We start from the raw sequence: 27,426 nt of genomic DNA, 5'->3' as shown, positions 1-27,426 counted from the left end.
TTGCTGATAGTCATGACCAGCTCAAATGCTTGAGGCATTTGCCTTCTGGACCAGCTTCTTAGTACATTTCTGGGGAATTGTGAGGGAAATCAGGAAATCATTGGGGCATTCACATTAGTGAAGCAAAATTCTGAACTCACCACACATGATTAAGTGGACAACTTCATCTGGAGTGGATGTTACAGGCTATTGAAAATAACCTTCATACTTACAGAAGCAGTTGGTATGAAAGTGACTATTGAGGTGGTATTGCTTTTTGAAGAACTGAAGTGCCAGCAATGAACTTTGTTCTAGCAGCTTTGAACATCACCTACATTATCCATTGTCTAACAATAGAATAGGTTTCAACAGTTGCTGTTCCACCAGCTCACATGGGCCTGTTGAAATGGCAAATTTCAAGAGATCTTACTGAGAGCACTTTGAGATATAGGAATTGTGAAAATCTAATGTAAACAAGCCCTTACAAACTGAAGACAATTAGGGAAGCTAAATATGAATTTAGAAGCCTTTTATGAGTATTATCCCCCAGCAAATTCCCTTCAGCCCCACTAGGCACTTGTCTTTCTAGAACTGGCACAGGGTAGTCTTGTCTTTGGAACTTGCTTCCTTTGTTGTTGTGCCACAGCATCACTCCATCAATCTTCAGGGCATTACGGCTTTCATTCTGCAGTCAACCTCCAGTCAGAAAAGCACTTAAGCATGTGCTTAACTTTCAGCGCGTGTTTCAGTCTCGTTGACTTCAGTAGGACTTAAACATATGCTTTGATGCTTTGCTGAACTGGAGCTAAGACAAATGTTAAAACAATTAAGAATATTCAGTGAGGCTGAACAATTTAAACAGTTCACTGGAGGGTTGTTTTAATTTCAATTTCAGGACATGGATTCTCTTAATGAGTTGTTCAAACTACTTTTGTAGTAAATGTAGGATACCTAGATGATGTGATATAGAGGATCTATAAAGGGACTGATTCTGCAAACCATTACTCATGTGAATGTCTATCCCAGTCAACTGTAAATACAATAAAAACAAATGCACAGTGACAATTAAGAAATTTAAAGATATAACAAATAGTGCAACTCAGGTTTTGGGAAACATTTTATAATTTATATATAAAATCTCAGTAAGAAACCAAGTAGAATATCTGACAGATATATATGCCTTACAATAACAAATAAAAAACCCACAGAATGCTTATTTTAATTATAAAACATAAGAATATGAACAAAACATTTTAAAATAATCTCAGATTATTTGGCAACTCATATCATTACAAGAGACAAATTTGATCATAAGAAAAGCTTAACTTTATGTAAAACTTAACTTGAACATTTGCTCGTATGAGAGTTAATATATATTAAAAAGAGGATTCTGGAAATAATACCAAATTCTACTTTTTTAATACTTGTGTATAAAATGTAACATAAAATGCTGAAGCGCCATAGTTATTTGAAGTTAAATATCACTTCTATGGGTCCCTCTTCATTGAAAAAGACAAATACTGAAAGAGTAGTTAAGTTGTGAAACAAAACATAGCAATTTGTACTTGAGAATAGTTTTGGCAGAAATGTTCTCAGTAAACCTAAACTAGTACTAATTACTACTGTGAGGTTGGTACTAGATTCAGAGATGAAAATGTTATCTGAAAATGACATTGTCTATTTTGTACATGTTTATGAATGTGAACAGATAAGGAAGAGCATCCCCCCTTTACTATGCTATTCTACTTCAATACATGCGAAAGAATACCAACTGTCATAGCATATTTCAGAGAACTTCAGATTTTAGACAGCCTTTCTAATGGCTGCATAGAATTTAAAATATCATTAATAAAACCTAAGGTATTTACTAAAGTTTACAGACCAGTCCTCTCCATACAATAAATAAAATGTTCATCGTTGATTAGATTAATACACAGTAAAATACAACCTATTTTTACAAGTTTATGTACAAAGAATATTAGTAGGCCCTTGGTGCCTGGTAGATTGGAAGCATCTGTATTAGCATGTCACACTGGGAAATCCCAACTTTCTGAGTCACCGTTAATATATGGAATTACTTTGTTTTTCTTTCAAATACAAAGTATACTTACTTTAAATCTGTATAATATTAAATATAAACAAGTTTGTAAAGCTGTTTAAAATGTAACTTAAGTTCTGCACCTATTAACTTAGAGCTCAGAAACAAGCACATGCAAATCTCTTTGCTTTAACGCAACTGAATGAAACAAAAACAGAGACCTCGCTCTTATTTTTGAACTTTTCCATGAATTCTCTCAGATGGTAACAATTATCGCTTTGTTTTCTTTAATGGTGTTTCGTCCACTTTCAGCTGGCCTTTTCTGCGTACCACTGGTGGGCTTGCTTCCCTTTTACGCTTGCTAGCAGCCTGCATCTTTAACCTAGAAGTTATAACAATTATTAATAATGCATTGAATTTTTATAAGAGTTGATATTTTCTAAGGGGTTTTAGGCTCACTTGCTTAGAGGTACACTCCTGCAGTTGCCCCATCCCAGGGAAAAAATGCCAGGAGAGATGATATCTCACATCACCCCAGTGCACAACATCTCCTTAAGTTGCACAGCACATAGGGGAACCATGCCTGCTACACTCATCCTTATAGTCATCCAGTTATGTTGGCTGGTGCAGAGAAGGTGGATGGTGAGACCATGGTCCCTTGTCTTCCCATTTTTTTGGAGAGTTCAGGGGATTGGCTTGTGTCCCAGAATGACACAAGCAAGGTTCAAGTTTTCACTCATGACAGTAAAAGAACAGCAATTGTAGCGCATGTCTCTTGTGCAGGAAAGGGCATAATGGGAAGGCACCTTACTCATTCCCCTTTGTGTGTACATGTATAGGCCAATCATACACCAGGCCTAACCACACGTGACATTGGCCCCAAACTACTGGCCAAGTATTACACACAGTACTTGATGTAAAGTAAAATGAAGCCTTTTAACAGTTGGTATATAACATGTGCTTGCCACTATTACTGCTAATTATTTAAGCAGTATGTGTGCTCCCAGTGCCACACAGTGGAGGAATACTAGTCAAATATAAACTTAAAACAACAACAAAAAGTCCTGTAGCACTTTAAAGACTAACAAAACATGTAGATGGTATCATGAGCTTTCGTGGGCACAGCCCACTTCTTCAGATCTGTTCTTCATCTGAAGTGGGCTGTGCCCACGAAAGCTCATGATACCATCTGCATGTTTTGTTAGTCTTTAAACTGCTATCAGATTATTTGCTGTTTTTTAAGTTTATCCTGTACAGACTAACTCGGCTACCCCTCTGAAGCTACTGAAATATAGGCCTCTGTAAAGGTAAACAATTATTTGTATCCTTTATTGCTCCCATATGACACAAACACAGCCTCAAACTTAAAAATGGAAAAAAATGCTTCCCCCCTTCTCCTCTGCCACTGTTATTTTTTAAAAACTTGAAATATTAGAAATCTCAATGGCTCCTTTCCCAAGTTCATCTGACAAAGTGGAGAATCTGAATATGTCACATTCTGCTGTAATCGAAGCTGCAGCTCAGATTAAAACCTTGTGTGACACTGTTGCTCAGGCTCTCCCAAATGCTTTTTTTGCGCTTTGCAGTTGGGGATTGTAGTAAATTATAGATCTAGAAAAAAGGACCAAGTTAATAGTATCCAAAACAAACAGTAAAAGATACTTCTATTTTCATACTTACTGTGCCAATGGAGGAGACTTGCTAATTTTTGCCTCACTAGGCAACCTCTTTTTTGCTGCTGAATTTTGGTGTTTTCTAGGAGAAACAGAGCTTGGACTGTTGCCTTTAGAAGCCGCACGGGTAGTTGGCTTGCTTGGCTGTTTTCTGAAATGTTACCAGAAAATGTTATAAAAATTATGATTAATTTAGCAAAATAATCAAATCATATTCAGCACACATGTAATAAGTACAGGAAATTAAACTACATGGCATTTACAACGGGTGGATCAATACTGTCAATGCAAAATGACATCGGCAAGTTTGGGATCAAATAATACATTTTAAAAACATTCAGAATTGAGATTTGTACTTTATTCTTGCACTGATCTTTAATATTAAATTATGCCCTGTGTAATTAAGCTGCATCGACTGTTCCTCTTTGGTGATGATGGTGGCACGATATCACTGTTTGACACCATATGGGTACTGAGAGTGTGGGGATCGGAAGCACATCAGAGATGTGCATGATAAAGGAATCAGGGCTGACCTAGAAGGTGCCAGTGATCTCTGTGCCAGGAAGGAGCTTGATGCTCCCTGCTCTAGTCATCAGAGTCAGCAATGGCCCATAAGAGTTTGGGGCATTTGGAGTGAAATTAAGTCTGGATGCTGTGAAAGCCCCCGATTCAAAAATAGTGTCAAGACTGTTGGTACCACTGTGACTTGCAGGTGTTGGTAGAGGGTCCAGCACTGGACTCAATAGTGCCCCCAAGGAGCCAGGGATGAAAGAGTGACCTTACATGGGTCACACTGTGCTGCCTTCTCTATGCTTATCCTTTTTGTGCATGTGTGGGTGCTCTGTCACTGTCCTGCTTTTTTGTGTCTCTTGCTTGGCATAGAGGTGGTGAAAGGTTCTGCGAAGAGCACGGTGCCAGAGGAGGGCTTCACACCAAAGCCGAAGTAGTTGGTGCAGAATCAGAGCAGCTTGGCTCTGAGGCTGGTTTAAGAGCAGCTTCCATTAGGATAACCTTGAGTCATATTTCTCTTTTTAGTACAGAGTCTAAAATCCTAACAATCTGGCACTTGTCCCTCACCTGAGTTTCTCCCAAACATTTCAAGCACATGGAGTGCACGTCACTCATGGGCATAGGTTTGCTGAGGTGGCAAAAGGTTTGAAGACCAGAGACTGCGGCATACCTGGCCCCTGGGAAGAAAGAAAGTCCCTCAAGGATAGTTAGTCCCTATCTACACTGCCACTAAATTATAATCTCTATGCACACTAAAGTTTATCTGGTCTTGGGTGTGCTGATGTTGGCAGTATAGATAACTTCTTTAGTGAAATTCACAGACAATAAATAACAATTGTGTGACTGTTCCTTTGTTCTAAGACCTTGAGGGCCAGTGAGTATTACTGTTAAAGGTGTAGTCTATCAGTAAAATCCCATAAAAGTAAAAATGAGAGGTGTTCAGAAAGGAAGCCAAGATGATGATTACTAGAATCCCAGCAAAGATAATGGTGTCAAAGTATTTTGTTACTGAAATGGAACCAAGATAGGGCTCAATTTCTGCCCTGGAAGGCAGCAAAAGAAAGACTTGAATCTTTGCCCCAGACTCTGAGAAATCTCTTTATGAGGAAGACTATAAACAGAGTCCTGAAATTAGTTCCTATATGCCTTATACAGATAAGTGAGTTTTGGGACTCTTCAGGTCTTCTTGATTTTTGAGAAGAGAGACTGTCCATCCAAGCTTGCTGATATAATAATAGATGACTGTCTAAATGTCTGCTTCAATCATAACTATATTTTGATATACTAAGTTTATGAATACTCCAATTTTGTACATGCCTTCATCTACAGGACTTTTATATAAAGTTGTACTTGGTCTCTCCAGAAGACCCATTCCCTTTATTTGGGCTCTTCTTCACAAAAATAGGACTGCTACAATTTGTATTACAATAGTTTGGCAGGTCTTTCCATGATGAAAATTTTCCTTTGCATTGCTACAAGATAGAATACTTTGGAAGCAACCAATTTTCCCAATTCAGCAAGAATGTATGGCTTGTGGAACATAGGAGTGTGTGTATGATCACTACAATTGCCATCAAGCTGAACATCCACAGCATGGTCCTTGAGGAAACTTGCTTACTCAGGCAAATTCTTCTTGTCACCTCCATGATGTCCTGCACTTTTTACAGGGTGAATTAAAACTTTTAGATAAGACATGTTTATCAGTATTCCTATATACACTACAAGAGGAAAAAATAATGTAAGGGGATTTTAGATCTATGAACCTATTAACAGCAGCACTCGAATGGTGGCAAGAACAGAGCCTTCGATCCTTTGTGCACTATTATTCCTGATTAACTCCAATCAAATAGACAAGGATAAAAAATGCACTCTCATTCCATACAGATATGTATCTACGACCATTAAGCATTTCAGAGTCACATAATGCATGCATACCAGGCCAAAAGGCCTGTTATGGTGTTGCTATGTCATTGCTAGAGCCAAATGCAAAGAAAGCCATTGCTTTGTACTCGGGATACTCATAAAAGTTATATCAGCATAACTACATTGGTCAGGGTGTGAACTGCCATTGTAGATGCAACTATGGGGATGGAAGAGTGCTTCTGTTACCATAACTAATGTTTGGGGAGGCAAAGCTCTTATACGAACAGAAAAATCTCTGTTAATGTAGGCTGTTTCTACACTTGGAGGTTATGCTGACAGCTATGGTTACATGGACTGGGTAGAAGAGAGACAACCTTAGAGTTGCAATTTGTAGGCCAACCTGTTGAGCAGCTGGGATTTTTAACAGTAGTATTACTGTCCTGTTATGCAGTGCTAACAGATTTTTCAATATCAAATAATTTTTTTAAATAGAGAGGTTAGTCAACTGTGTGTGTCTCTTTTAAAAGATTTTGCTACGAGTTTTCTATTACTAGTTAGCTGAATATTACCTTTGAGCCTCTAATCTTGTGGCTGATCTAGTAGTGGCTCCAGAATGTGCTTCATCATCATCATCATCATCAGCAGCATCTTCATCTTCTTCCTCTTGTTCTTTCACTTCATCTTCAGAAGCAGATGCCAACTTCCGACGTTTTTTTTCCGGCTCCAGTGTTTCTGTTCATGAACATTTTTACATGTGTTATAATTTCATGAAAGGCCCTTCAAAAGGATATAGACACTTAGTTTAGAAAAGGCATTTAAAATGGGACTTGTGAGCAGAATAAGTAATTTTCCATTTCCTTCAGTCTTCAACACTTTTAATTCACACTTGTTTGACTTAATCTCTCAAAACACATTTGCAATAGTTTACTTTTGCAGTTCACAGCCAGAATTCATAAAAAAATCATGGAGGTTTATAGAAGCATCTGGGATGTACCAATTCTGACATGAGATTACAGCAATTTACACATATTTACATAATATTTACACTAGCTGTAACCCAATGATTTTTTTCCAATGAAAGGAAAACATAATAAAGCGGATCTTGTTACATCCTAATGTACACCTAGACGCTGCAAACTCTTTACTTTGTTAAGAGCAGCACAATTTTATGTCTTACCAGTTTCCTCTGATGGAATCACAGAACATTTGGGCTTTCTTCCTCTTCGACGCACAATCATTTCTGCTTTCCCTGCTTCACTCTCCTGAGGTAATGAAATGAAAGCAAGAAGGATTAATTAAATTTGAGAGAGTGGGCCATTTTTCAGTACACTGTTTAGAGGTTTTTAGTAAAAATGCTTGCACTTACATTAGCTGTTTCTTTCTTATTAGACGTGTCTTTGGCTAAAAGAAGAAACAATGTAAGAATGCTACACAAATGTAAAACTGAACTTCAATTCTCTTTACTAATCAAGCTTTTTTGAAAGGAAGTTTTCATATGTAGTTTGCTGGCTTTGTATAAACATCACCAAAGCAGTCTGAAACACATTTAAAGGCTCTCTTTCCTGCAGGGATGCCAACCAACAGTAAATAAAAGACAGGGTCTTTTTTTTAAAGAGAAGCTATATTCATTAAAAATATTCAGGCCTTTAAAATTAAGATTTTGTATGCCACATGACACTATATTATTAAATTTATTGATTTAAAAATCAGTAGTAAATATCATTCTACTTTAATGAAAAAGCAGAACTATTTGAATGTTTCAATTGTTAGTTAACAGACAAGGATGGTACCAACAGAAAAAATTAGAAGGTTCAGGGCCTGACTTCAACTCTTGCATACATCAAAAGGAACTATTCATGTAAAGTTAGACTAGATCTTTCATTTAATACTCCTGAAAGACTGAGCCGAATGTTTCAAAAATGCATATGCAATCTCCGTCATGCGAACTGTCCTAGAAGCAGCTCCCAGGCCTGTAAGGGAAACCATGTGCTGTCACAGTAGTAGATACTTACAACCTCTAATTTTGGCCTGCCCAACTCTATGTTGGAACAAAATGTCTACTCCATTCATGCCAAGGAATTCTGCCAGTTGGCACCGTCTTCTTCATGGTGCAGACAGAAATTCCTCGTAACAGAAAGAAGGCGACTCATGATGAAAGCCAATTCTTGTGCCTTTTTTCCTCCTTCTGCAGAGCTATTATCTCATCCCTTACAGTATGCAAAGAGAGCAAATCCCACTTATAAGCCTCGACTTTGCCAATTTGGCCGGGCTAAGGTTGATCATCCTGTTCATTAATCTGCTTACCTGTCAGAGCATATGTAAAAATGATGCCTATCATTCCAAAATAGTAGTCTGTATGAGCAGAAACATACACTTAAACTATAAATACACATTTAAATGTGTTGGATTTAAGTCAATAAAATTAATAAAAAAGCTTGATTTGTGAGTGAATGAAGTTTATTATGAACATTCAAAGACCTGCATAATTATATTTAACAAACATCTAACAAAAATGTATGAGATTGGTCCTTTCATTAATACAAATATTTCATGCAAGACTTCTAATGATAAAATGAATGATAAAATGTGAAAACAGTTCATTCATTTTGCAGTGTTAAACTGTGAATACATTAATGTTTCAGTACATTTTATAATATCTCTTACAAAACAGCTGTGTTAAAAAGTACCCCATCAGGCAGCTAATCTTCCTTTAAAATACAGAATGGCAGAATCATAGGAATGAAACAGACCTCAAGAGAGCATCTAATCCATATAGTATGGATACTATAGCTTTGCTATAATGTGTCAATAAAAGTGTATAAACAAGCTGTACCCTGAACCTGTACAATAATCATAAAAAGTCATGATCCAGTAACAACCACTATAATTGGTGCAAAACAGTTTCAGGTATAAATCCATTATCACATGCTCGTAACTTTCTGAACATTCTTGTGACATTTATAAAGTTTTGCCCAAAGAAGCTCATTTTTGGGAAGATAGCAAGAATTTTGAATCAGCTATGTTTTTCTCTCCTGTTAACATAAGGTCCTAAATCCTACTTCCCAATCTGAGTTTCTCCCTAGTATATCTGCATGCAGATAACCATTTTTAAGCCAGACTTTAAATTACAAACATAGCATGGAACTAACCTCACTGAAATGTAATGGCTTGCTTAGGTTGGAAGTTAAAAAAAACCCCTATTTTTATTTAATAGTTAAATTAGTTTGAAAACAACACTTGGGCTATGTGAAGTACGAAAACAAAAAAATCATTTAATAAAACTCCCCTTGACAGTGGAGCGTACAGAAAATTATATATTGGTCAGAAACTGGTTTACTAAGACCACTGCCTATTATACTGACCATTGTTGCCTTGTACATCTCTCTTGATCTTGGTATACCTACCTTTTGATCCCATTTCCATAGAAAGTGAAGTTAGTTGAGCAAAGGAAGGGTAAGGACTTATTTTTCTATTTCTATTTTAACCTCCTAACCTTAATATTTGCAATTTTGGTATCTGATTCATATAAAGAAATGGAAGCAATAATGGAAACAAGTCCTACAGGATCAAAAGAGAATAACCTAGTTGCTATCTTTATATAATCAGGGATAGATATGTTTCTACTAAATTCATTTATTACATTCTATAGAGAGGACAGATTGATGAACGCAGAGGTAAACCTCCAGATGGACACTTCAGAACTTTTTGGAAGAAAAGCTTTTATAAGTCTCTGCCATTTCTTCCTTGTTGATCCACTAAGGTAGATGGGTAATGTATTTGCTTACCTGTTTGAGAAAGCTTTCCTCTAGTTGCAAAGGTTGGAGATGGTTGAACCTAAAATTAAAAAAGCCCAGGACATTTCTTAAAGGACTAGAAAACCTGGCAATAGATTAGCAAGCACTAAGATTTATTTCCACTGATATAAAAGCATGTTTCCCAAACTAGAAACAATAGAAAAGTCTGACTGACATAGAATATTTTATATCTAATTTCTTGTAGCATCACTGGTCTGCATTTATTCTACATATGACTGGACAAAAGTTTGGAAAAATTTATTTGTCAAGTTAGTCCACAGACAACTCAAAGTACAGTAAACTTCCAATAATCCAGCTCCTTTAGGACCCAGGGGATGCTGGATTATCAAATATGCCATCGGACGGGGGGGAGGGGGCGGAAGGAGGAGGTGGAGGGGTGCGCGCTATGAGGGGTTGGGGTGGAATGGGGGGGGTGCGTCCCTCAGCGCTGCAGGACCAACCCAGTAGCACCCCAGCTACTCTGCCCCAGACTTCCCCAAGTCAGCCACTGCTGAAACTGACTAGTGTCTGACTCCAGGAAGTCTGGGGCAGAGCACCCTAGCTGCTCTGCTCCGGGCTTCCCGAAGTCAGCCGCTGGTCAGTTTCAGCAGTGGCTGAATCCAGGAAGCCAGGGGCAGAGCAGCTCCAATTGTCTGGCTGCCCGGAGCATTTCCGGTTTCCAGATGGTACCGGACCATTAGGAGTGCTGGACCATCAGGAGTGCCGGACCATTGGAGTTTTACTGTACAAGTATTCAAACATGTATTTCATACCTTGGAATGCTATTGCTGTAATTCTTACTGAAAACAACCTAGACCACAAAGTTACTGCTCACACATCTGGTCCTTTTAGCTTAAATACAAATTGAAATCCCCTATACTGAAACACCCAATAAAAATATAGGGATCACTCAAACCAGATTTTTAACTAAATCATCTCTTCTACATTTCAGGCACTCAATACTTAGATGCACCGAGTTCACTATTGGAACAAACAGGATGGCAAAAATGTTACTAAGACTTTTTCCACTTTCTTGATACTTAGGCCAAAATGACCACAGCATAGGTTATAAGGGCATACAAATATCTGTAATCAGTTTGAGTTGTCATGTAAGATTTTCTGTAAAAAGTTTGATATTTTTACAGCTATTACAATTTTTGAAAGAGAATTTTACATCTACAATGCTGGATTTAAAAAAAATATTACTAGACTACTAGATACCACTACTGAGTTCCTATTGGTTAGAATATTTTTATGTTCACAGAAATAGATTACTATATTAAATTACATTTTCATGACCATATACTCAACCAATAATTTCTAATTTATATATTTATTTATGTTTTATGAAGTTACTCAGAAAAAAGTTTTAAATTATAAATGTGTGCATCCAAATAAAAATATTCAGACACTTACATTCCCAGTGTTTATGTCAGCTTCTGAATCCACCCCTAAAGAATAAAAGAGTAGATTCAGAAAAAGAAATCACTGTTAACGTTATTTTCTGTGAAGATCTCACATAGTACTTACTATTCTGTACTGCTTCAAGAGGGTATTTACGAGGCCTTCCTCTTTTCCGCTTAACTATTACAGTTTGATTTTCCTTAAAGAAACAAAAGGGTGTTAGTTACCATAACATACAAGTTTACATTAGTGCAGGTATTTAAACAGTGGGTATATTAAGAATGACCACACTATCATGTTGTCATAACTTTAAGTGAAATCTAAGGCCTTTTCTAGTACAAAATAGCTTTCCAAAGACAGAGATCAGCCTTTCAGACAATGAAAATAAGATTTTTATTAAAAGACATATGTCTTGAATAAGAATTGCTGCAGATGCAACTTACAACACTAGTTGGAGCCTACATATTTCAAGGTTTTGGTAAAGAATACAATATTTTATCTCTTGGCTTGAATCTAGTCCATGTTGTAAACGACAGATTATCAAATGATTACTGTATGGTAGCCTCTGTGAAATGTTAGTGGTTCTCAGACTAATTTTTAATGGACCAATGACCAAACCACTAAAACCACCACCGCAGCTGGCACCTCACTGCTCCATGAGAAAAAACAAACATTGAGGACTTGAGCCAAAGCTCATTGAAGATAAAAGATGGTCTTTCCTCCGCTTTCAGTGGGCTCTGAATGAATGAAGGAAACCTACTTCTCTCTCAGCTTTAGGATATGTCTACATTACAGTTGAGAGTGTGGACGGAGCTAGTGTAGATATACACATGCTAGCTATAGTCTAGCTATCTCACTAAAAGAAAAAGAGGATGCAGTGCAGGCTTTAGTGCAAGCTTCACAAGACCACTTGACATTTCTAGGTACATACTTGCTAATGCACCCCACGGTGCGCTGCAGTTTCCTCACTCCTTTTACCAAGTTAGCTAGAGTACTGTCATATCAAGACAAGCTGCAATTCACACCTCCAGCTGCTATGCACCTATTCTATGAGCTAGAGATGGGTTATCGAGCTTGTCTATGCATACTTCACTATTATGAGAGCTAGTACAAATATAAACAGTTGTCTTGCTGCTACTGCAGCTACACTACTATTTATACTCACATTAGCTCTTTAGGCTAGTACAAATGTGTACACCTGACCTTGAAATCACACCACTAGCTCATAATATAGGGAGTTTTAGAGACACTTCTTCCCATTTTGGGTTTTGATAAAATAGAAGTGTGGTAGGGTAAATTTGCACTGTGCTGTGCTTTGGTAGTGACTGCAGTCTCTAGGACAGTCAATCAATGCACCTTTCACACACACAGTAAATTAGCTTAAATTTCTATACTTTGCAGACAAAAATATTCTTATTTTTGTAGCACTATTTTTCACACCTCTCTGTAAGGTTAAGTTGTAGCCTTAATAAATAAATTCAACTGTACATCTCTCTGAAGGGGAAAAGCAAACATTTAAATATTTCTGAAAAATGCCTAAAATAACTTTTCCATATATCAATATAATCAAGATTTTGTACTCTGATACAGTGCTACAAATAGTGTCTTTTATACCATTGGAAAAGGACAGTTCTTGGCTTTTAACATTAAAAAGCAACAATTACTGAGATTTACAGTTTTGAAGAGTCATGAGATATGACTTGTCCAGAATTTACTTCTGTGTATATTTCATGCCAGTGTAGTTTGGAGGAAGAAATTCAACCTTAGTGAGGCTGGGGTCTGGGAGGATAAATGTTGTGCCAGGTTACGGTTTAAAAACAACAGCAACAACAACAACAGTGCCTGTTTTGCCTTTTGGGAGTAGTAATATGGGCAGAGATGGATTAATTGGGAGGAATGCAAGTGAAGTGGTCAAAGTTGCTTATTAAATGCAATTTGTTAGACATACAGCACCAGCATTTACCATGTTTTTAGATTACTTTCTTTAAAGAAAACCCTCAAGTCAACTTCTCTGCTCAACTTTTTTTTATTCTGGCTGTTGACAGTACTATGTGTGGCTTATAGTCTGGAACAGACATTATAGTGTGGCTATTTAATTAGTAGCTTTACAACGTTCCAGGTGTTCAAATCATTGCTGTCTATTATGGCTGTGGTTAAATCAATATTTTATTTTTATTGTTGCAGTGAGGAAAATATAGGACAATATAATTTTGTCAATGCTAAAATTTCAAATGGCAATGAATTAAATGGATAAAAGACTACTTGCCTCTACAGAACTTAAATTAGTCTCCAGATTCTGCTTTGCTTTTTCACAAGTCTCTTGCTCGCTGATGAACTCATCTGCACAAAATACAAAGACACAATTTCGCTGCATATCTTTGGTTTAGAAATATAACAAAAATATTGACCACCGTCTGTATTGTCTCAAAATTAGATTGTAAGCTGGGGGAATGGGTCTATAAATTAAACTTCAATAAAAATATTAATATCTTATAGTATTTGTTTTACAATTTTTGTTGTTTAGGCTTCATTAGACCACTGTGAGTTACTGTTCTGGATTTTGGATTTTAAAGTAATGGAATTAAAATTTGAGAGTGTGACCCATAACAAGAACTCCAAAGTCAAGGCATTTATTGATAGTATTATTAATTTCCTCTCCACATCTACAAACCAGAAAGGTAGGGAGGTGAGCCAGATAGGTGGTTAACTGCAAAACAAACTCAGATTTGTCAGCAGGTTTGTTGGTATATAGCAGTGGTCTCCAACCTTTACACACCCAAGATCACTTTTTAAGTCACAGAACAGGCGAAGATCTACTGCCCCGCCCCTTCCTTGAAGCCCCGCCTACATTACATGAGGAAATCTAATGTAAATGTACTGTGCAGGTGCGCAGTTCAGAGAGGGCTCAAGAGCTACTCTTAGAGCCCCTGATATCTACCGGTAGATCGTGATCTACTGGTTGGTGACCATGGGTATAGAGAGTTGAAGCCACTAAATACAGGCAGTCCCCGGGTTACGTGGATCCGACTTCTGTCGGATCCCTACTTAAAAACAGGGTGAGGGAACCCCGAACTAGCTGTGCCCCCCCCCCCCCAGCAGACCACCGAGACACGCCACGGCGAGAAAAGCAGACCAGGGAGCCGCGAAGCAAAGCCGCGTCTCCCTGGTCTGCTGGGGGGGGGGGGCAGCAGAAACAGGGGGGAGGGCAGCCGCAGAAACGGCGGGGGGGCGGGCAGCCGCTGGTCCCAGGCGTCCAGATTCAGCCGATGGTGAAACTGATCAGCGGCTGATTCCAGGAAGCCTGGGGCAAAGCAGTTCTGCCTCGGGTTTCCCGTAGTCAGCCGCTGGTCAGTTTCAGCAGCGGCTGAATCGGACACGCCTGGGGTACAATATGTACCAGTTCCGACTTACATACATCAGGACGCCTGGGGCAGAGCAGCTGGGGTGCTGCCGGGTTGGTCCAGTAGCGCAGAGGAGCGGTGCTGCGGGACCAACCCAGCTGCATCCCAGCTGCTCTGCCCTAGGCGTCCCCAAGATCAGCTGGGGTGTTGCCAGGTTGGTCCCGCTGCGCCAAGGGTCGGCGCTATCAGACCAACCCAGCAGCGCCCCAGCTGCTCTGCCCCAGGCGTGTCCGATTCAGCCGCTGCTGGTCAGTTTCAACAGCGGCTGAATCTGGACACCTGGGACAGAGCAGCTGGGGCGCTGCCGGGTTGGTCCCCGCAGCGCAGCACCTCGGTGCTGCAGGGACCAACCTGGCAGCACCCCAGCTGCTCTACCTCAGGTGTCCCCAAGTCAGCTGCTGCTGAAACTGATCAGCGGCTGATTCCAGGAAGCCTGGGGCAAAGCAGCTCTGCCTCGGGCTTCCTGTAGTCAGCCGCTGGTCAGTTTCAGCAGCGGCTGAATCGGGGACACCTGGGGTACAATATGTACCAGTTCCGACTTACATACAAATTCAACTTAAGAACAAACCTACAGTCCCTATCTTGTACGTAACCTGGGGACTGCCTGTAGCTCAGTCCCATGTTGGCATATAGATACTATGCTGAGGAAGGTAGAGGAGGACAAAGCCAACATTAATTCATAGGACATTCTCTCATTCTTTTCTTTTAGTACAATGTACAAGAGGGATATTAACTAGCAATTAATTCACTAGTCAAGTGGTCGATGGAATTTCCATCGACTAGTCGATAGGCACTTCCGCATTCTGCCTTTGAAATGTACAAGAGCTCCAGTGGGGGCTCTTGTACATTTCAAAGTTGGTACGCCGTGTTGAGCGCAAGGCCAGCGGGAAGTCCCGCTGACTCCGGGCTCCATGCTGCACTTCCTCTTTGAAATGCACAAGAGCCCCTGCTGGGGACTCTTGTACATTTCAAAGCTGGCACGCTGCATGGAGCCCAGGGTCAAGCTGGGGAGTCCCCAGCTGATCCTGGGCTCCACCTGGCATTTCAAAGCAGCAGCACCACTTGAAGTCCAGGATCAGCTGGGGATTCCCCAGCTGACCTTGGGCTCCATGCGGTGCTCCTGCTTTTAAGTACCCTCCTCTTCACCCCCTCCCTTGCTGCCTCTATTTGATAGAGGCAGCAAGTGTGTGGGGGAGAGCAACTCGTCAACTATCCTGTCAACTATCCAATAAGCATTTGCTTATCAGCTAGTCGACTAGTTCTTTTCATCCCTAATGTGCGAAATTAACTAATAGGGCTAAGTCATCTATAGTCAATGCAATTTATACACTTTGTTCCTACAGGCAGATGTACTAGAAAGACGAGTTCCTTTATGGGAGAGCAGATTGTGGTTCTATCAAGGAAAGGCAGCTTTAATTTATGGCCAGAGCAACACAGAGCCTCTCTGGTGAAGTATCCTAACCCTCCCACTTCTCTGACAAACTACCCATTTTCTGAATCTAGATCATGCAGTGGAGCAGAAGCAATGGCTGGCTTACATTCCTGTGCTCCTCTTTGTGTTTGGCTTCTGAAACTCCCAATGTGTTTTTCAATGGCTATTACACTGAGCGTTTTCATAGACAAACATTATTAATGAAAATAAGCAAATATTTGATTATGACATAAGGATTCTCATTTTGTTATTTCAGTGTAAAAAATTAACACTATGTGCAGCTTCAGTAAATTATCTTGAATTTATAGTTTCATTACCTTTTTCTTCCACAGCACTTGAAAGAAGTGTGCGTTTCCTAATGATTTCTTTGGATACCTCAGGTATGTCTCCAGAGGTCACTTCCTTAATTTTTTTGGGGGGGAAAAAAAGATCATCTTATTATAACTGTAAGGTCACTGCCAGCTACTCTGAAAAAATATGAATGTAGAATACTATTTTTATGGCTATACTGTGCACTCTTCATTTTTTCCTTACCAAGGCAGAGCATCAGTTCAATACCGGTGCCAAGTAGTGAGGCAATTTGGTTACAGAATTATTCAGACACTCATTTTCCCATCAGATGGGAGGGTATACAGTACTGTCTATTAGATTACACTAATTTCACAGTAAACAGGTATTATTCAGCTGTGTTTGTGATGTTTCTTGATGATGAAAAACAACTTCAGGGTTCTCCATAGTCATACATGCAAGGGAGACAGGAGCCCATTCCCATTAAAACTCAAAAGCAGGAGACTGGGGCAACCAATGGAAAATGGGATGCTGGAAGGAGAGTTTAGAAAGGGTGTTTTCTTCAGGGGGAGAAGTTGAGAGAGGCCAGACTGAGTGGGACTGAAGAAAAGGTTAGCTCAACCTGGGAGAGTTGATGTGTAGGAGGAAAATTTTAGGGCACTCTGAGCCTACAGTAGCTTTCACCAAGTTGTCCTTCTCCAATCACTCCATAATTCTGCCCCAATCTTCTTTCAAACTTTATATCCTCCTCATTTTCAGCACTTACCCAATTTCTGTCTCTGCTCCCCATTCTAAATCACCACCCTTTTTGTTGCTCCCTTTTGGTATTTCCCCATTCTGCCCCATCCTCCTCATTTCTTCATGTCTCTGCCCTCAATATATAGCAATTCCAGATACCCATGCTGGCAGGGCACCAAGTGAGCAGAGAGAGTGGAAGCAGAATCTCTGGTAACAAAGAAGCTTGCTATCGTCGAGAGGGATCTGGTTCTGTATGCTTGCTGCCAAGTTAGCTGTACAAAATTCTACTGCAGGCAGATTATAGTAAAATGAAGGAAAATGCAAAGAGCTGCAAAATATGTGAATATCATATATGATGTGCGACACTTAGCCTCAATTCTGGAAGAGCTCAAAATTGAGGCTTGGCCAATTTGAATCTTTTCACTCTAACATTTATTAGTTAAAATATTATTGTAAGAAATTGTATTTACGTCAGTTATGAAAATCATCCCCAAATCAATCTCCACAAAAATCAAAACATTATCTACATCAGATGCCAAAATTCTCTCAATATCTTTTTGATAACAATGAAATGGATACCTTGGTATCTTTTATTCTGGAGCACTGACTTGGTTTGTTTCCTTTTCTCAAATCCTGAGTAATTGTCCGATCATCTGCAAAACAGTTTAAATGTTTAACTAAAATGCTCCTGTCTATGCCTCTGATGGCCTGATTCTCTTCTCATAAATACCTGTTTTGCATCAATGTAATTCCACTGCTTTCAGCCAAGCTGTCCCTGATTTACAACAAAATCAAACCCCCTTTTTCTCTTTGAATGAACAAATTCATGAAACAATGAAGAGACTGTTTTATATTAGAGTTTTAAAAAAATATAACTACCAGCCTCAATTTCATAACTCTGACACTAAATTAAACATGGGCCTCAACTGCACAACAACTAGATTAAACAGTAATACTACTTTACATGCTATATGTTTGCATTCAATATATTTGTTTAATCATTTTGACGGACTCATTTGTTCTCTGAAGCAACAGAAGAAACTAAGTCACCAAGAGAGGAAGACAATTTCCATTAACCCAATATCATACACATACATTTACTCTTCTAATGTCATTAATTTGTACTGTATATGAAATAAATTATGGTTAGGTGATTCAGTATTATCCTCTTTTTGTAGAACTCTTCAGTGATAATTGATGCAGGACTTACTCAATATTACCCAGGCCAGATCAGAGTTGTATCAATATTCCCATATAAATTCTGGCAGTAGTTGCTCTCACTGAACAGGTGAAACATCTGGGGGAATGTGTGAAGACTGGAGCTTCTTTTCCCTCTCTTTCCCCCCTACTTCACCTTCCAGATCAAGTCCTAATGGAGAAAGCTGTGGGGCTTGAACTGGGGAAAAAAGTGGTACTCTCCTAAGCTTTACTATCAAGCTAAGCTCCACTTACTTCAGATGCCAAAATGAGACAGCAACTCATTGTTTAATTATCAACATTGGTAAAGAATCTATGGAGATGAATAGGCATGATGCACATCTCTGTCATAGTAACTGTTTTTGACTCTATGCAAATTCATGCAAACAGCACTGCATGGATCATGTGCATGTTTTCAAAGATATCTTTTTCAGCCATAAGGGATATTAACTTATTTGTTGAAATGAAAAAGAGATATGCTGGAGAAGAAGGCACTCTCAAAAACAAACCCTACAGTATACTCCCATTTATTTGAAATCCTATTACCAACCCCTGTATTGAGGAAGACAAGCCCCCAGCTACAAGGGATGCTACCTGCTGATGAATGATTTCTGCAGCAGCATAGGAAGCCCTCTGTAGCCCTGTTGTCACAGCAGTGAGTGGAACCATGATAAAGGAGCTGCAGGGGGCTCTCTGTATTGCCACAGGACACAGCCATCCAATTACTGTAGATGCAATATGCATGGGTAGAATATGGTCTCGGCTGGGCAGAACAAACTTCTGGCCAGGGTCTCTGCTTCTGCGAGAGATCAGGTGTCTTTAATTTGCCTGTGCTACTCCCTAATCAGACAGTTCAACAGTGATCCATGTAAGGTACTCCCACAAATTTCTGGGAACCAAAACAACCTTTTAAGGTAGAGATGAAGAATGGAAATCAAACCTGAGACTTTTGCATGGCTGTGCAGAGCACTATCATAAAATTACTGGACTGGCTCACGAGCCACAGTTACGTACATAAATTTGAACACACAAGAATAAAAAAAACCTTCAAGATTTATGAAGAAATACATGAGCGTGCTGCAATTTTGTCAGCTACCTGATTCACCCTCATAATCAGGCGATTGTTTTTTTCCCATTCCTGGCATGCTGCTTACTTTTTCCCGATGAGGTATTTCTATCTGTAATTAAAAAGTGGGAATAAGTAAGATTTAACACATGAGAGAACAGAAGAGACTATCCTGTCCTCAGGCACTGGTATTTTAAAAGTACTTATATGTGTGCCATTTTCACTTTGCATTTAGAAGGCTGGGTCAGGAAACCATTTTACTTCAAGACCTTGGGTTATGTATGTTCTGCTTCAGTCTGTAATGGCTGAATAGAATAAGCACACCTACCTCTTGATCTTTTATTTTAATCTGTACTTTTTCTGCTTCTATCATGTCCAGGGTATTTGAAGTTTCCTGCGCTGAAGCACAAAAGTATAACTATATAAATGATCAAGTTGTAGTATACACTTCACAAGCTGGTTATAAAACACATAGAAAAGTGAGGAGTAAGTGTACTTCTGAAGAGCGTTTAAGCACTGCATGTGACATTTTACATGGAACTGGACTGCACAGAGCAGAATATTTAAATCTCCATTCTGAAGTTAATTCTGTGATTGAGTTCCCTCAGTCCAATTCCCAGTGGACACAGCACATATGCTGTCAGTCCCAGGAAACAGGTCTAGTGACTGGGCACAGAGACGGAACTATCCTGCTAGCAGTGATCCCTCCAAATCAGGATTCTAAGGCATGGTAAAGAAGCTTTTACTGCTGCTACATTTACTATACTTATTCTGTGAATAAACAGAAGACTTCCCTCTGAAGGGATGTCAGAAAGGTGCCTTTTTATGATCACTAACATTCACACACAAGAATTAAAGGGTACATTCAGACTTATTTTTGTCTGTATATTCTAGCAGTAAGGGAAATCTAGGAGGCAAGGTAAGGTTCCCCCCCCCCCCCCATGTTCGGTCTTCTTTCACCTACATGTTCTTCTCCTGTATTTTTCAAAAAAGCAAGATTAATTTTCATGTAAAGATTAATTTATATGACAAAAAGGCATGTTTGGCCTTAGCCTGACTACAAATTAACAGGAAAAACTTAAACAACAACAAATAGTCTGGTAGCACTTCAGATGTCCGGTCATCTGAAGAAGTGGGCTGTTCCCACAAAAACTCATACCACCATCTATATGTTTTGTTAGTCTTTAAAGTGCTACCAGACTATTTGTTGTTTAAGTTTTTCCTATTATAGACTAACTTGTCTACCCCTCTGAAACTTACAAATTAATAGTTGCATAATACTCTTCTGTGAGGTTTATTTTCTTTCCCATTATAGGCTGCCATGGTACCTCTCAAGGGATGGGAAGTTTAATTTCTCTGTAATTTTTAAGTTTAATTTTTCTGTTTGGTCAACAAATTTATATTTCAACTTTGATTTAAAATAATGTGTGTCAAAATTTTAAAATGTGAAGAAAAAAGTTATTTCAAAAGGAAACATGTTTGCTCCAGAAAAGCTGTCCATTTTTTTTCTTTGAAAGGAAATGTTGATGCATTTTTAATTTTTCACAAAACTATATCTTCCAACCAAAAATGGTTCTATCAGTATTTTTCTAACCAGCTCTTGTTTACTGCACATGTAAGATTATACTTATTTACCTGTTTCTTTACTTGTGGTCACTGAAGGTTTAGATTTTCTTTCTTTGCAGCTACCCTCATCAACTCTGTGTGTGTCAGAGTTTTCCACCTAGACATAAAATTGCAAAGTTAGTTAATTTTATACTTATTTTTATTCATGAAAGTTATGAAGACTGAAAGAAGAAAGTCTTCCCCAGTTGCTACTTTCAAAGTATAATATGTATTAGAAGGAAAGAATTAGATGAGCATAAGTTTGTTCTTAGTAGGAATGTTAAATATCAGTTAACTGAATAGTTGGGATAACCTCATTAATTCTTACCGGTTACTCGACTAGTCTATAGTCCCCTCTCGAGGAGTCCCCTGCCACTCAGTGCTGCTGCCTCTGCATCAGAGGCAACAATGCGGAGTTCCAGGCAGGAGCTGGTCTGCGAGGGGAGCCAGTTTAAAAACCAGCTCCCAGACCTGGAGTGAGCCGGGCTGCCTACCTGGCTCCTAATACACTTTAAATACAGAGCCGCAGTGAGGGGAGATCCTGGACCGGACGCAAGCCAGGATTGAGCTGGGCAGTAGGAGGGGAAATGCATGTAGTCTACAGCATTAACCTATAAGCTTTTGCTTATTGGTTAATGAACTACACTATTACATCCCCAGTTCTTAGAGCTCTAATAACAATACTGCCGTAGAACAGTAACATGATGGAAGACCAGTCTAGCTTTGTTATAACTATTAGTATTTCCAGAATTTCTACTTATATTTTAATGAGCTTTTCCTTAAGCTTCAATTAAACATATTTTATATCAGGGGTAGAGAACCTCAGGCCCAGGGGTCGGATGTGGCCCTCGGGTTGCCTGGATCCGGCCCCCGAGACTCAGGGCCCCCCCCTCATTGGGGAGCCTGCGCCAGTGTTCCACCCTCCTGTCAACCTACCACAGAGCTGGAGCACACAATCTACTAGGCTCAGATCCCCTAGGCTCTGGCGTGCAAGGAGAATGTGGGGAATGTCTTTCTCCTTAGTTGAGGGCCATGCTTCTCATTTGTGAGTGGCTCCCAACTGATTTTTCAATGGGTTAGCAGCCCCCGATCCAAAAAAAAAGGTTCCTCACTCCTGTTTTATATGCTCTGAAAAGGATACCATATGATGAACTACATACTAATCTGTATTAACAGGACAGCAGAAAGCTATGCAAAGATGCTAAGTTTATAAATAGAAGTTTTAACAGGACCATAAATACTGTAAATTACCATCATAATACAGAACTGATTCTTTCTGTAAGAATTATTCCTTCTCTAGTAATAGCTCAGATAAGTAAATGCTTAGTGATCCTAAAACTTTTAAGTTCATATATGACAGATTTGTTATATGTTATTAAATTACTTTGTCATCGGGATTAGCAGTTTTAAAGTATATTTTACAGCTGCAATATTTTCAAATATAGCCCATTATATTTATTAACCTACAAATCTTTGTATGATTATAAGATAGGGGGCTTCCTGATAATACTCTCTCAAATTTCAATTATCCCAATTTTTCCTCTCTATACCTCCCACTAAGACGACTTAATGAAGCTTCTCGTTTCAGTCTGCCAACCATGACCTTGAAATAGCCAGACTGTTGCAGAATAACGTAACAAAACCTCTTTCCTGCAAAGCTCAATGTGCTTGCATCCTTAATGTTCTCCATATCTCTCAGGTTGAGAGCACAGGTTCAGCAATAAGAACCAAGCTCTGTACTCTATTCACAATTATGCAGCAAATTACAAAATAGCAATTATGCATCCATTTGCAAAACTGAATTATCTCATTATACATAGATCTTGCATATACTAGAAATAATATTTCCCTTTAGATTGTGAGATGTAGTGTTGTTGCAGCTATGCTGGTTCCAGAATATTAGAGACAAGATGAAGGCAATTGAACTGCTGTTGAAGTTGGTCCAACATCTACCCTATTTCTTTAATCGTCCTTCAGAGACTACTCAGTGTAAATCCAAAACATAAAACAAAGTAATATAACAAGATCTTACATCGAGAGAGTCTTTCTTCAAAGCAGCATTCTTCAGTGGCAAATCTGTTAAGATGAAACAAAATCCTGACTTTATGGAAAATCAACAAGCTTAGCAGAAACTTTGTTTCATCTCATAAGGTATTCAAAAAGGTTCCAGAGTAGTGAAGTTAATGCACCGTCTAATGCAATGGGGGTTTTTAACATGAAATATATGATTTTGATTTTTGAAGGGTAATTTAAAACCATTAGCATTTAGTGTCTACAGATAATTTAGATATTCATGGGTGACATCCTGGTTTGTACCAGTGAAATCAGTTTGAAATCAGTAGGTATAATAATATTTACTTCAATGGGATCAGGATTTCACATATATTTAAACTCACAAAGCTAGATGATGGGATAGTACATAAACACATGCTCAGCAGGCGAACCTAAGCTCACGTGATTGCAGTAATAAGATCTAAGTATTTCACTTTTCTAGCATACTAATGAAAGAAAGGAATAGTTTAGCACTCAGAACACAAGAGTAGAAGCAAGAAGGCTTGAATTCTAATTCTGGATCTAGTAAAACTCATTTTGTGCTTTTGTACAAGTCACTCTCCCTGCTTCCTGACAGAGAACTACAGGAGCTGCTGGGATCTTGACCACTTTTGAAAGTTTGGCATTTTGTACAGATGTGCAAATGAGAGCTGAAATCTTTCTGAAAGTCGTTACCATCAGCAAATGATGAGCACTTTTAAAAATCTGGTCCCTGAGGCACCGACTTCATATATTCATTTTGAAAGGTTTCGAACAAATAAAGACATTCCAAGCAATTTATGTTTTCTATTCTACATTTAGGATATGGAATCCAGTATATTTTAAATGATCTCTACTGGTAATATTGTTACTCTGTTTAAAAGTATTTCACATATTCATACCTTTTACTGTTTCATCCTTTGGTTACAAAATGGTATCTTTCAATTTTTAGAAGCACTATCAATTGAAAGTTAGACCCTAGCCACTCAAACAGCAATGATGTGTTTACATTCCTTGGAATCTTGGACTACTAAATTACTGTGTCTGCTGTTCATGCTCAACAGTGACAGAATACACATTTGTCTTTTAAACAACTTCCTTTTACGTATGTTGAACTATACCAAACACTGCAAAGAGATTATTTAAAAAAAATCTCTACCCAGAACAACAAAGCAATAAAATCTTGAATGTGTGTCATATTTAACATGATTTACACAACAAAGGGATTCTTTTGTGAAATATTTTACATTATGAAATATTACTTTATCCAGTTCAGTCCACACGTTTTAAATTAAGTATTACATGTCTGGAACACTGAGCAACTAAGTGCTTTGAAGTGCACGTTAAAAAAGTAAGGCAATCTCAAAGGAAAATGAGTGTGGTACCCTGAGACCAGTATAAAACAAAGGAAGGAAGGTCCATTCTCTGAAGATCATTCCCTGCAGCCAATATTCAAGGTTTAAACATCTTTTGTGTAAATGCATATTTGAGCAGTGCCTATCTCCTTACATGCATTTATGATGCAAAAGTGTTGACACCTCTATAGCTGCCTGTGTAACTATGATTCCCTGAAGAATAAATCTGCAATTATATTAATACTTAATGCCATGTCAGCAGGAATGTGCAGATCCTGAACCTAACAGGTTTACTAAAAATTTAATCATTCCACGACTGGCAGTCACGCAATGTACACAGTAACCTTGCCATCTAAGGCACTGGTTTTCAAACTATGGGTTGTGACCTAGTACTGGGTTGTGGAATGTCAGGCACTGGGTTTTGCTGCTATAGGGAGATCAGGTGATCAATGAGGGGGGAGGGAGGAGAGGGGATGCTAAGGCAGGCTACCTGCCTGTCCTGGCACAGCAGACTGCGCTGCGCCCCAGAAGCATCCTAGGTTGGAGGGGGAGTGAAGAGAGCATGGAGCTCTGTGTACTACCCCTGCCCCAAGCACTAGCTCTACAATCCCACTGGCTGGCAACCAGATCATGCTGCTTGCCGCTTCTGAGCGCAGCATGGTCTGCGGTGCCAGAAGAGGCTGAAAGCCTGCCTTCACACCCTCAATGTACCGCTGACTGGGAACCACTCAAGTTAAATCCCTCCTGCCCCAGCCCTGACCTCCCCACACCCCAAAGCTTTCATCCACAGCCCACCCCGGAGTCCACACTAGAATCACAGAATACTAGAACTGAAAGGGATCGCGAGAGATCATCAAGTCCAGTCCTCTGCCCTCACTGCAGGACCAAGCACCATCTAGATGATCTCTAGTAGATGTCTGTCTAACCTGCTCTTAAATATCTCCAGTGACGGAGATTCCACAGCCTCCTTGGGCAATTTATTCCAGCATTTTACTACCCTGACACTTAGGAAGTTTTCCTAATGTCCAACCTAAACCTTCCTTGCTGCAATTTAAGCCCATTTCTTCTTGTCCTATCACCGGAAGTAAGAAAGAACAATTTTTCTCCCTTCTCCTTGTAACACTAAGGATGTCAATGTGTAGATGAATAAACGATTAACCGATAAACTCACGTTTGAGCTTATCAGTTAATCTTGTCAACTACACAACCTCCCTCCCCACTGCCTCTGTATCAGGAACAGCAAGGGAGAGAGGGGGAAGAACAGGAGCCAGTGCCTGAGAGGAGCTGGCTTAAAAGCCAGTTCCCCATGAGCACTGAATCCGCCTGCTCCCTTTCCCTCCCCCTGCGCTGATGCCTCTGATACAGAGACAGCAGTACAGAGGATGAAGAGGGCAGGTGAGAGCTGCAGGCAGCTAGCAGGTTCTCTGCGCATGCTGGCTCCATGGACCCGCCTCCTACAGAGGCTGGGATGGGGGGGGGGGGGGGGGGAGAAGAGGCAAGAGGCAAGAACCAGTGCTGTGGGAAGCTGGCTTAAAAGCTGGTTCCCTCCAGCACCAGCTTCATGGTGCTGCCTCTCATCCCACTGCTGCCTCTATCAACAGCAACAGTGAGGTGTGTGTGGAGGGGAGGGGGGCATGAGAGGCCACAGCAAAGAAGCCTCTGTCTGCAGTGGCCTGTGATTGTTACAGAGACTGCTGCCGGGGAGCAGATTACATCCGCGGGGAGCTCAGATCCCCACCACGGACCGGGGCTCCTACCATCCCACACTACTGGCTCTGTTTCAGAGGCAGTAATGCAGGAAGCTGATTTTTAAACTGGCTCCCTTTATAGACTGGCTCTTGCCTGCCATCCTGCACTACTGCCTCTGACAGACACAGCAGCGTGGGGTGGCAGGGGGCTCCCTGGAAGTTGAGTTGAGAAATAAGTCATAAAAAATAATATACTCAAGAAAGGACCTTGATTCCTAATTTCCTCCTAACCCTTGTAATGAGCTTGAAGGAAGCAGTCTTCTGTCCTATGAAGAGTCTCACTGACGGACGGAATCCACACGTGTGTAGTGGGTATGCCCCAGTAGAGTTCATGGCAGGACTGGGATCCTTACACTGACACCTGTTAATAATTATGGCTACTTTTATTTTGTTTTTGAGGAAAGGCTTTTTTTTTTTTTTTTTTGAGGTGATGGAAGAACACAAATAGAAGCAGAAATAATTCCACTACACATGTAAAGTTAGCTGAGGACTTATTAGAGGCCCTGCCAGGTTACTCAACACGATAGAAACGGGTAAATATTAAACTATCTACCTTTATTTAGAACTGACCTAAAACCCATTCAGTGTTCTCTCCAGGAAATTCCATCCATGAGCAGAGTAAGTTTTGTCTTGTGCACCAATACTGAACATGTGCACGCTTGTTTGGATGTGTGCCACTAACCTGAGAAAATACAATTTCCCCCTCACACAACTAATAAAAAGTCTTCAAACTATAACAAATAAGCATGAACTTGCTATCTTCAGGCTAGCTGAAAAAAAAATCAATCTTCCCCTGAAGCCAGTACTAACAAGACACTGTGATTCAGCCATAAGAGAAATTGCAATCACCAAAACCATCTCTGCCAAGGCCTTGTTAAAACACTAAACCTGAATAGTGACAAAATTAAGAGAACATTAAGCCCTAGTCTACACTAGGGAGTTATTTCAAAATAATCAGAGTCCATACTACCAAGCCCAGTAATTTTGAAATAATGAACTGATTATTTCAAAATCTGTACTCCTGATTTCCTCAGGGACTAACACTTATTTCAAAATAGTTATTTCCAAGTAGCATTAGTGTGGTTGCTCCACTGCTGCTATTTTGAAATAACTACTCCACAGAGTAATTCAAAGTTGAGGTAGTGCGCCCATAATAATGACACCTGCCTCAGACTAATTTTGAGGCTCCTCCATAGTGGGGACATGCTACTATGATTTTGTTATTTTGGGAGTTGTTATTTCAAATTTAGTTATTACAAAATAATTTCCTAGTGTAGACATACCCTTAAAGTACGTAATCTGAT

The 27,426-nt window shown here is 39.5% G+C and overlaps 1 protein-coding gene across 3 annotated transcripts in view; it reads right to left on the bottom strand.

The window, feature by feature from the left end:
• Nucleotides 1–1,069: 1,069 nt before the first annotated feature.
• The window catches only part of BOD1L1 (biorientation of chromosomes in cell division 1 like 1), a 60,982-nt gene continuing 34,625 nt past the window's right edge, over nucleotides 1,070–27,426 (bottom strand). For 2 of the 3 annotated variants that reach the window (XM_075930719.1, XM_075930721.1), the window contains exons 13-27: nucleotides 23,021–23,064; nucleotides 21,019–21,106; nucleotides 19,712–19,782; nucleotides 19,414–19,495; nucleotides 17,700–17,773; nucleotides 16,412–16,496; nucleotides 13,528–13,601; nucleotides 11,388–11,460; nucleotides 11,274–11,308; nucleotides 9,849–9,897; nucleotides 7,430–7,464; nucleotides 7,241–7,325; nucleotides 6,633–6,795; nucleotides 3,698–3,841; nucleotides 1,070–2,399 (exon numbers count right to left, since the gene is read on the bottom strand). In XM_075930719.1, coding sequence (XP_075786834.1) covers nucleotides 2,288–2,399; nucleotides 3,698–3,841; nucleotides 6,633–6,795; nucleotides 7,241–7,325; nucleotides 7,430–7,464; nucleotides 9,849–9,897; nucleotides 11,274–11,308; nucleotides 11,388–11,460; nucleotides 13,528–13,601; nucleotides 16,412–16,496; nucleotides 17,700–17,773; nucleotides 19,414–19,495; nucleotides 19,712–19,782; nucleotides 21,019–21,106; nucleotides 23,021–23,064 — 1,214 coding nt within the window. In that variant the 3' untranslated portion in view covers nucleotides 1,070–2,287. Of the gene's footprint in view, nucleotides 2,400–3,697; nucleotides 3,842–6,632; nucleotides 6,841–7,240; nucleotides 7,326–7,429; nucleotides 7,465–9,848; nucleotides 9,898–11,273; nucleotides 11,309–11,387; nucleotides 11,461–13,527; nucleotides 13,602–16,411; nucleotides 16,497–17,699; nucleotides 17,774–19,413; nucleotides 19,496–19,711; nucleotides 19,783–21,018; nucleotides 21,107–23,020; nucleotides 23,065–27,426 lie in introns of those variants that run through there. The other variant, XM_075930722.1, reaches the window with a different exon arrangement.

The sequence above is a fragment of the Pelodiscus sinensis genome, chromosome 5 (genome assembly GCF_049634645.1).
Source record: "Pelodiscus sinensis isolate JC-2024 chromosome 5, ASM4963464v1, whole genome shotgun sequence".
NCBI lineage: Eukaryota > Metazoa > Chordata > Testudines > Trionychidae > Pelodiscus > Pelodiscus sinensis.
The sequence above is the reverse complement of the archived record's forward strand: the minus strand, read 5'-3'. Positions and strand labels throughout refer to the sequence as shown.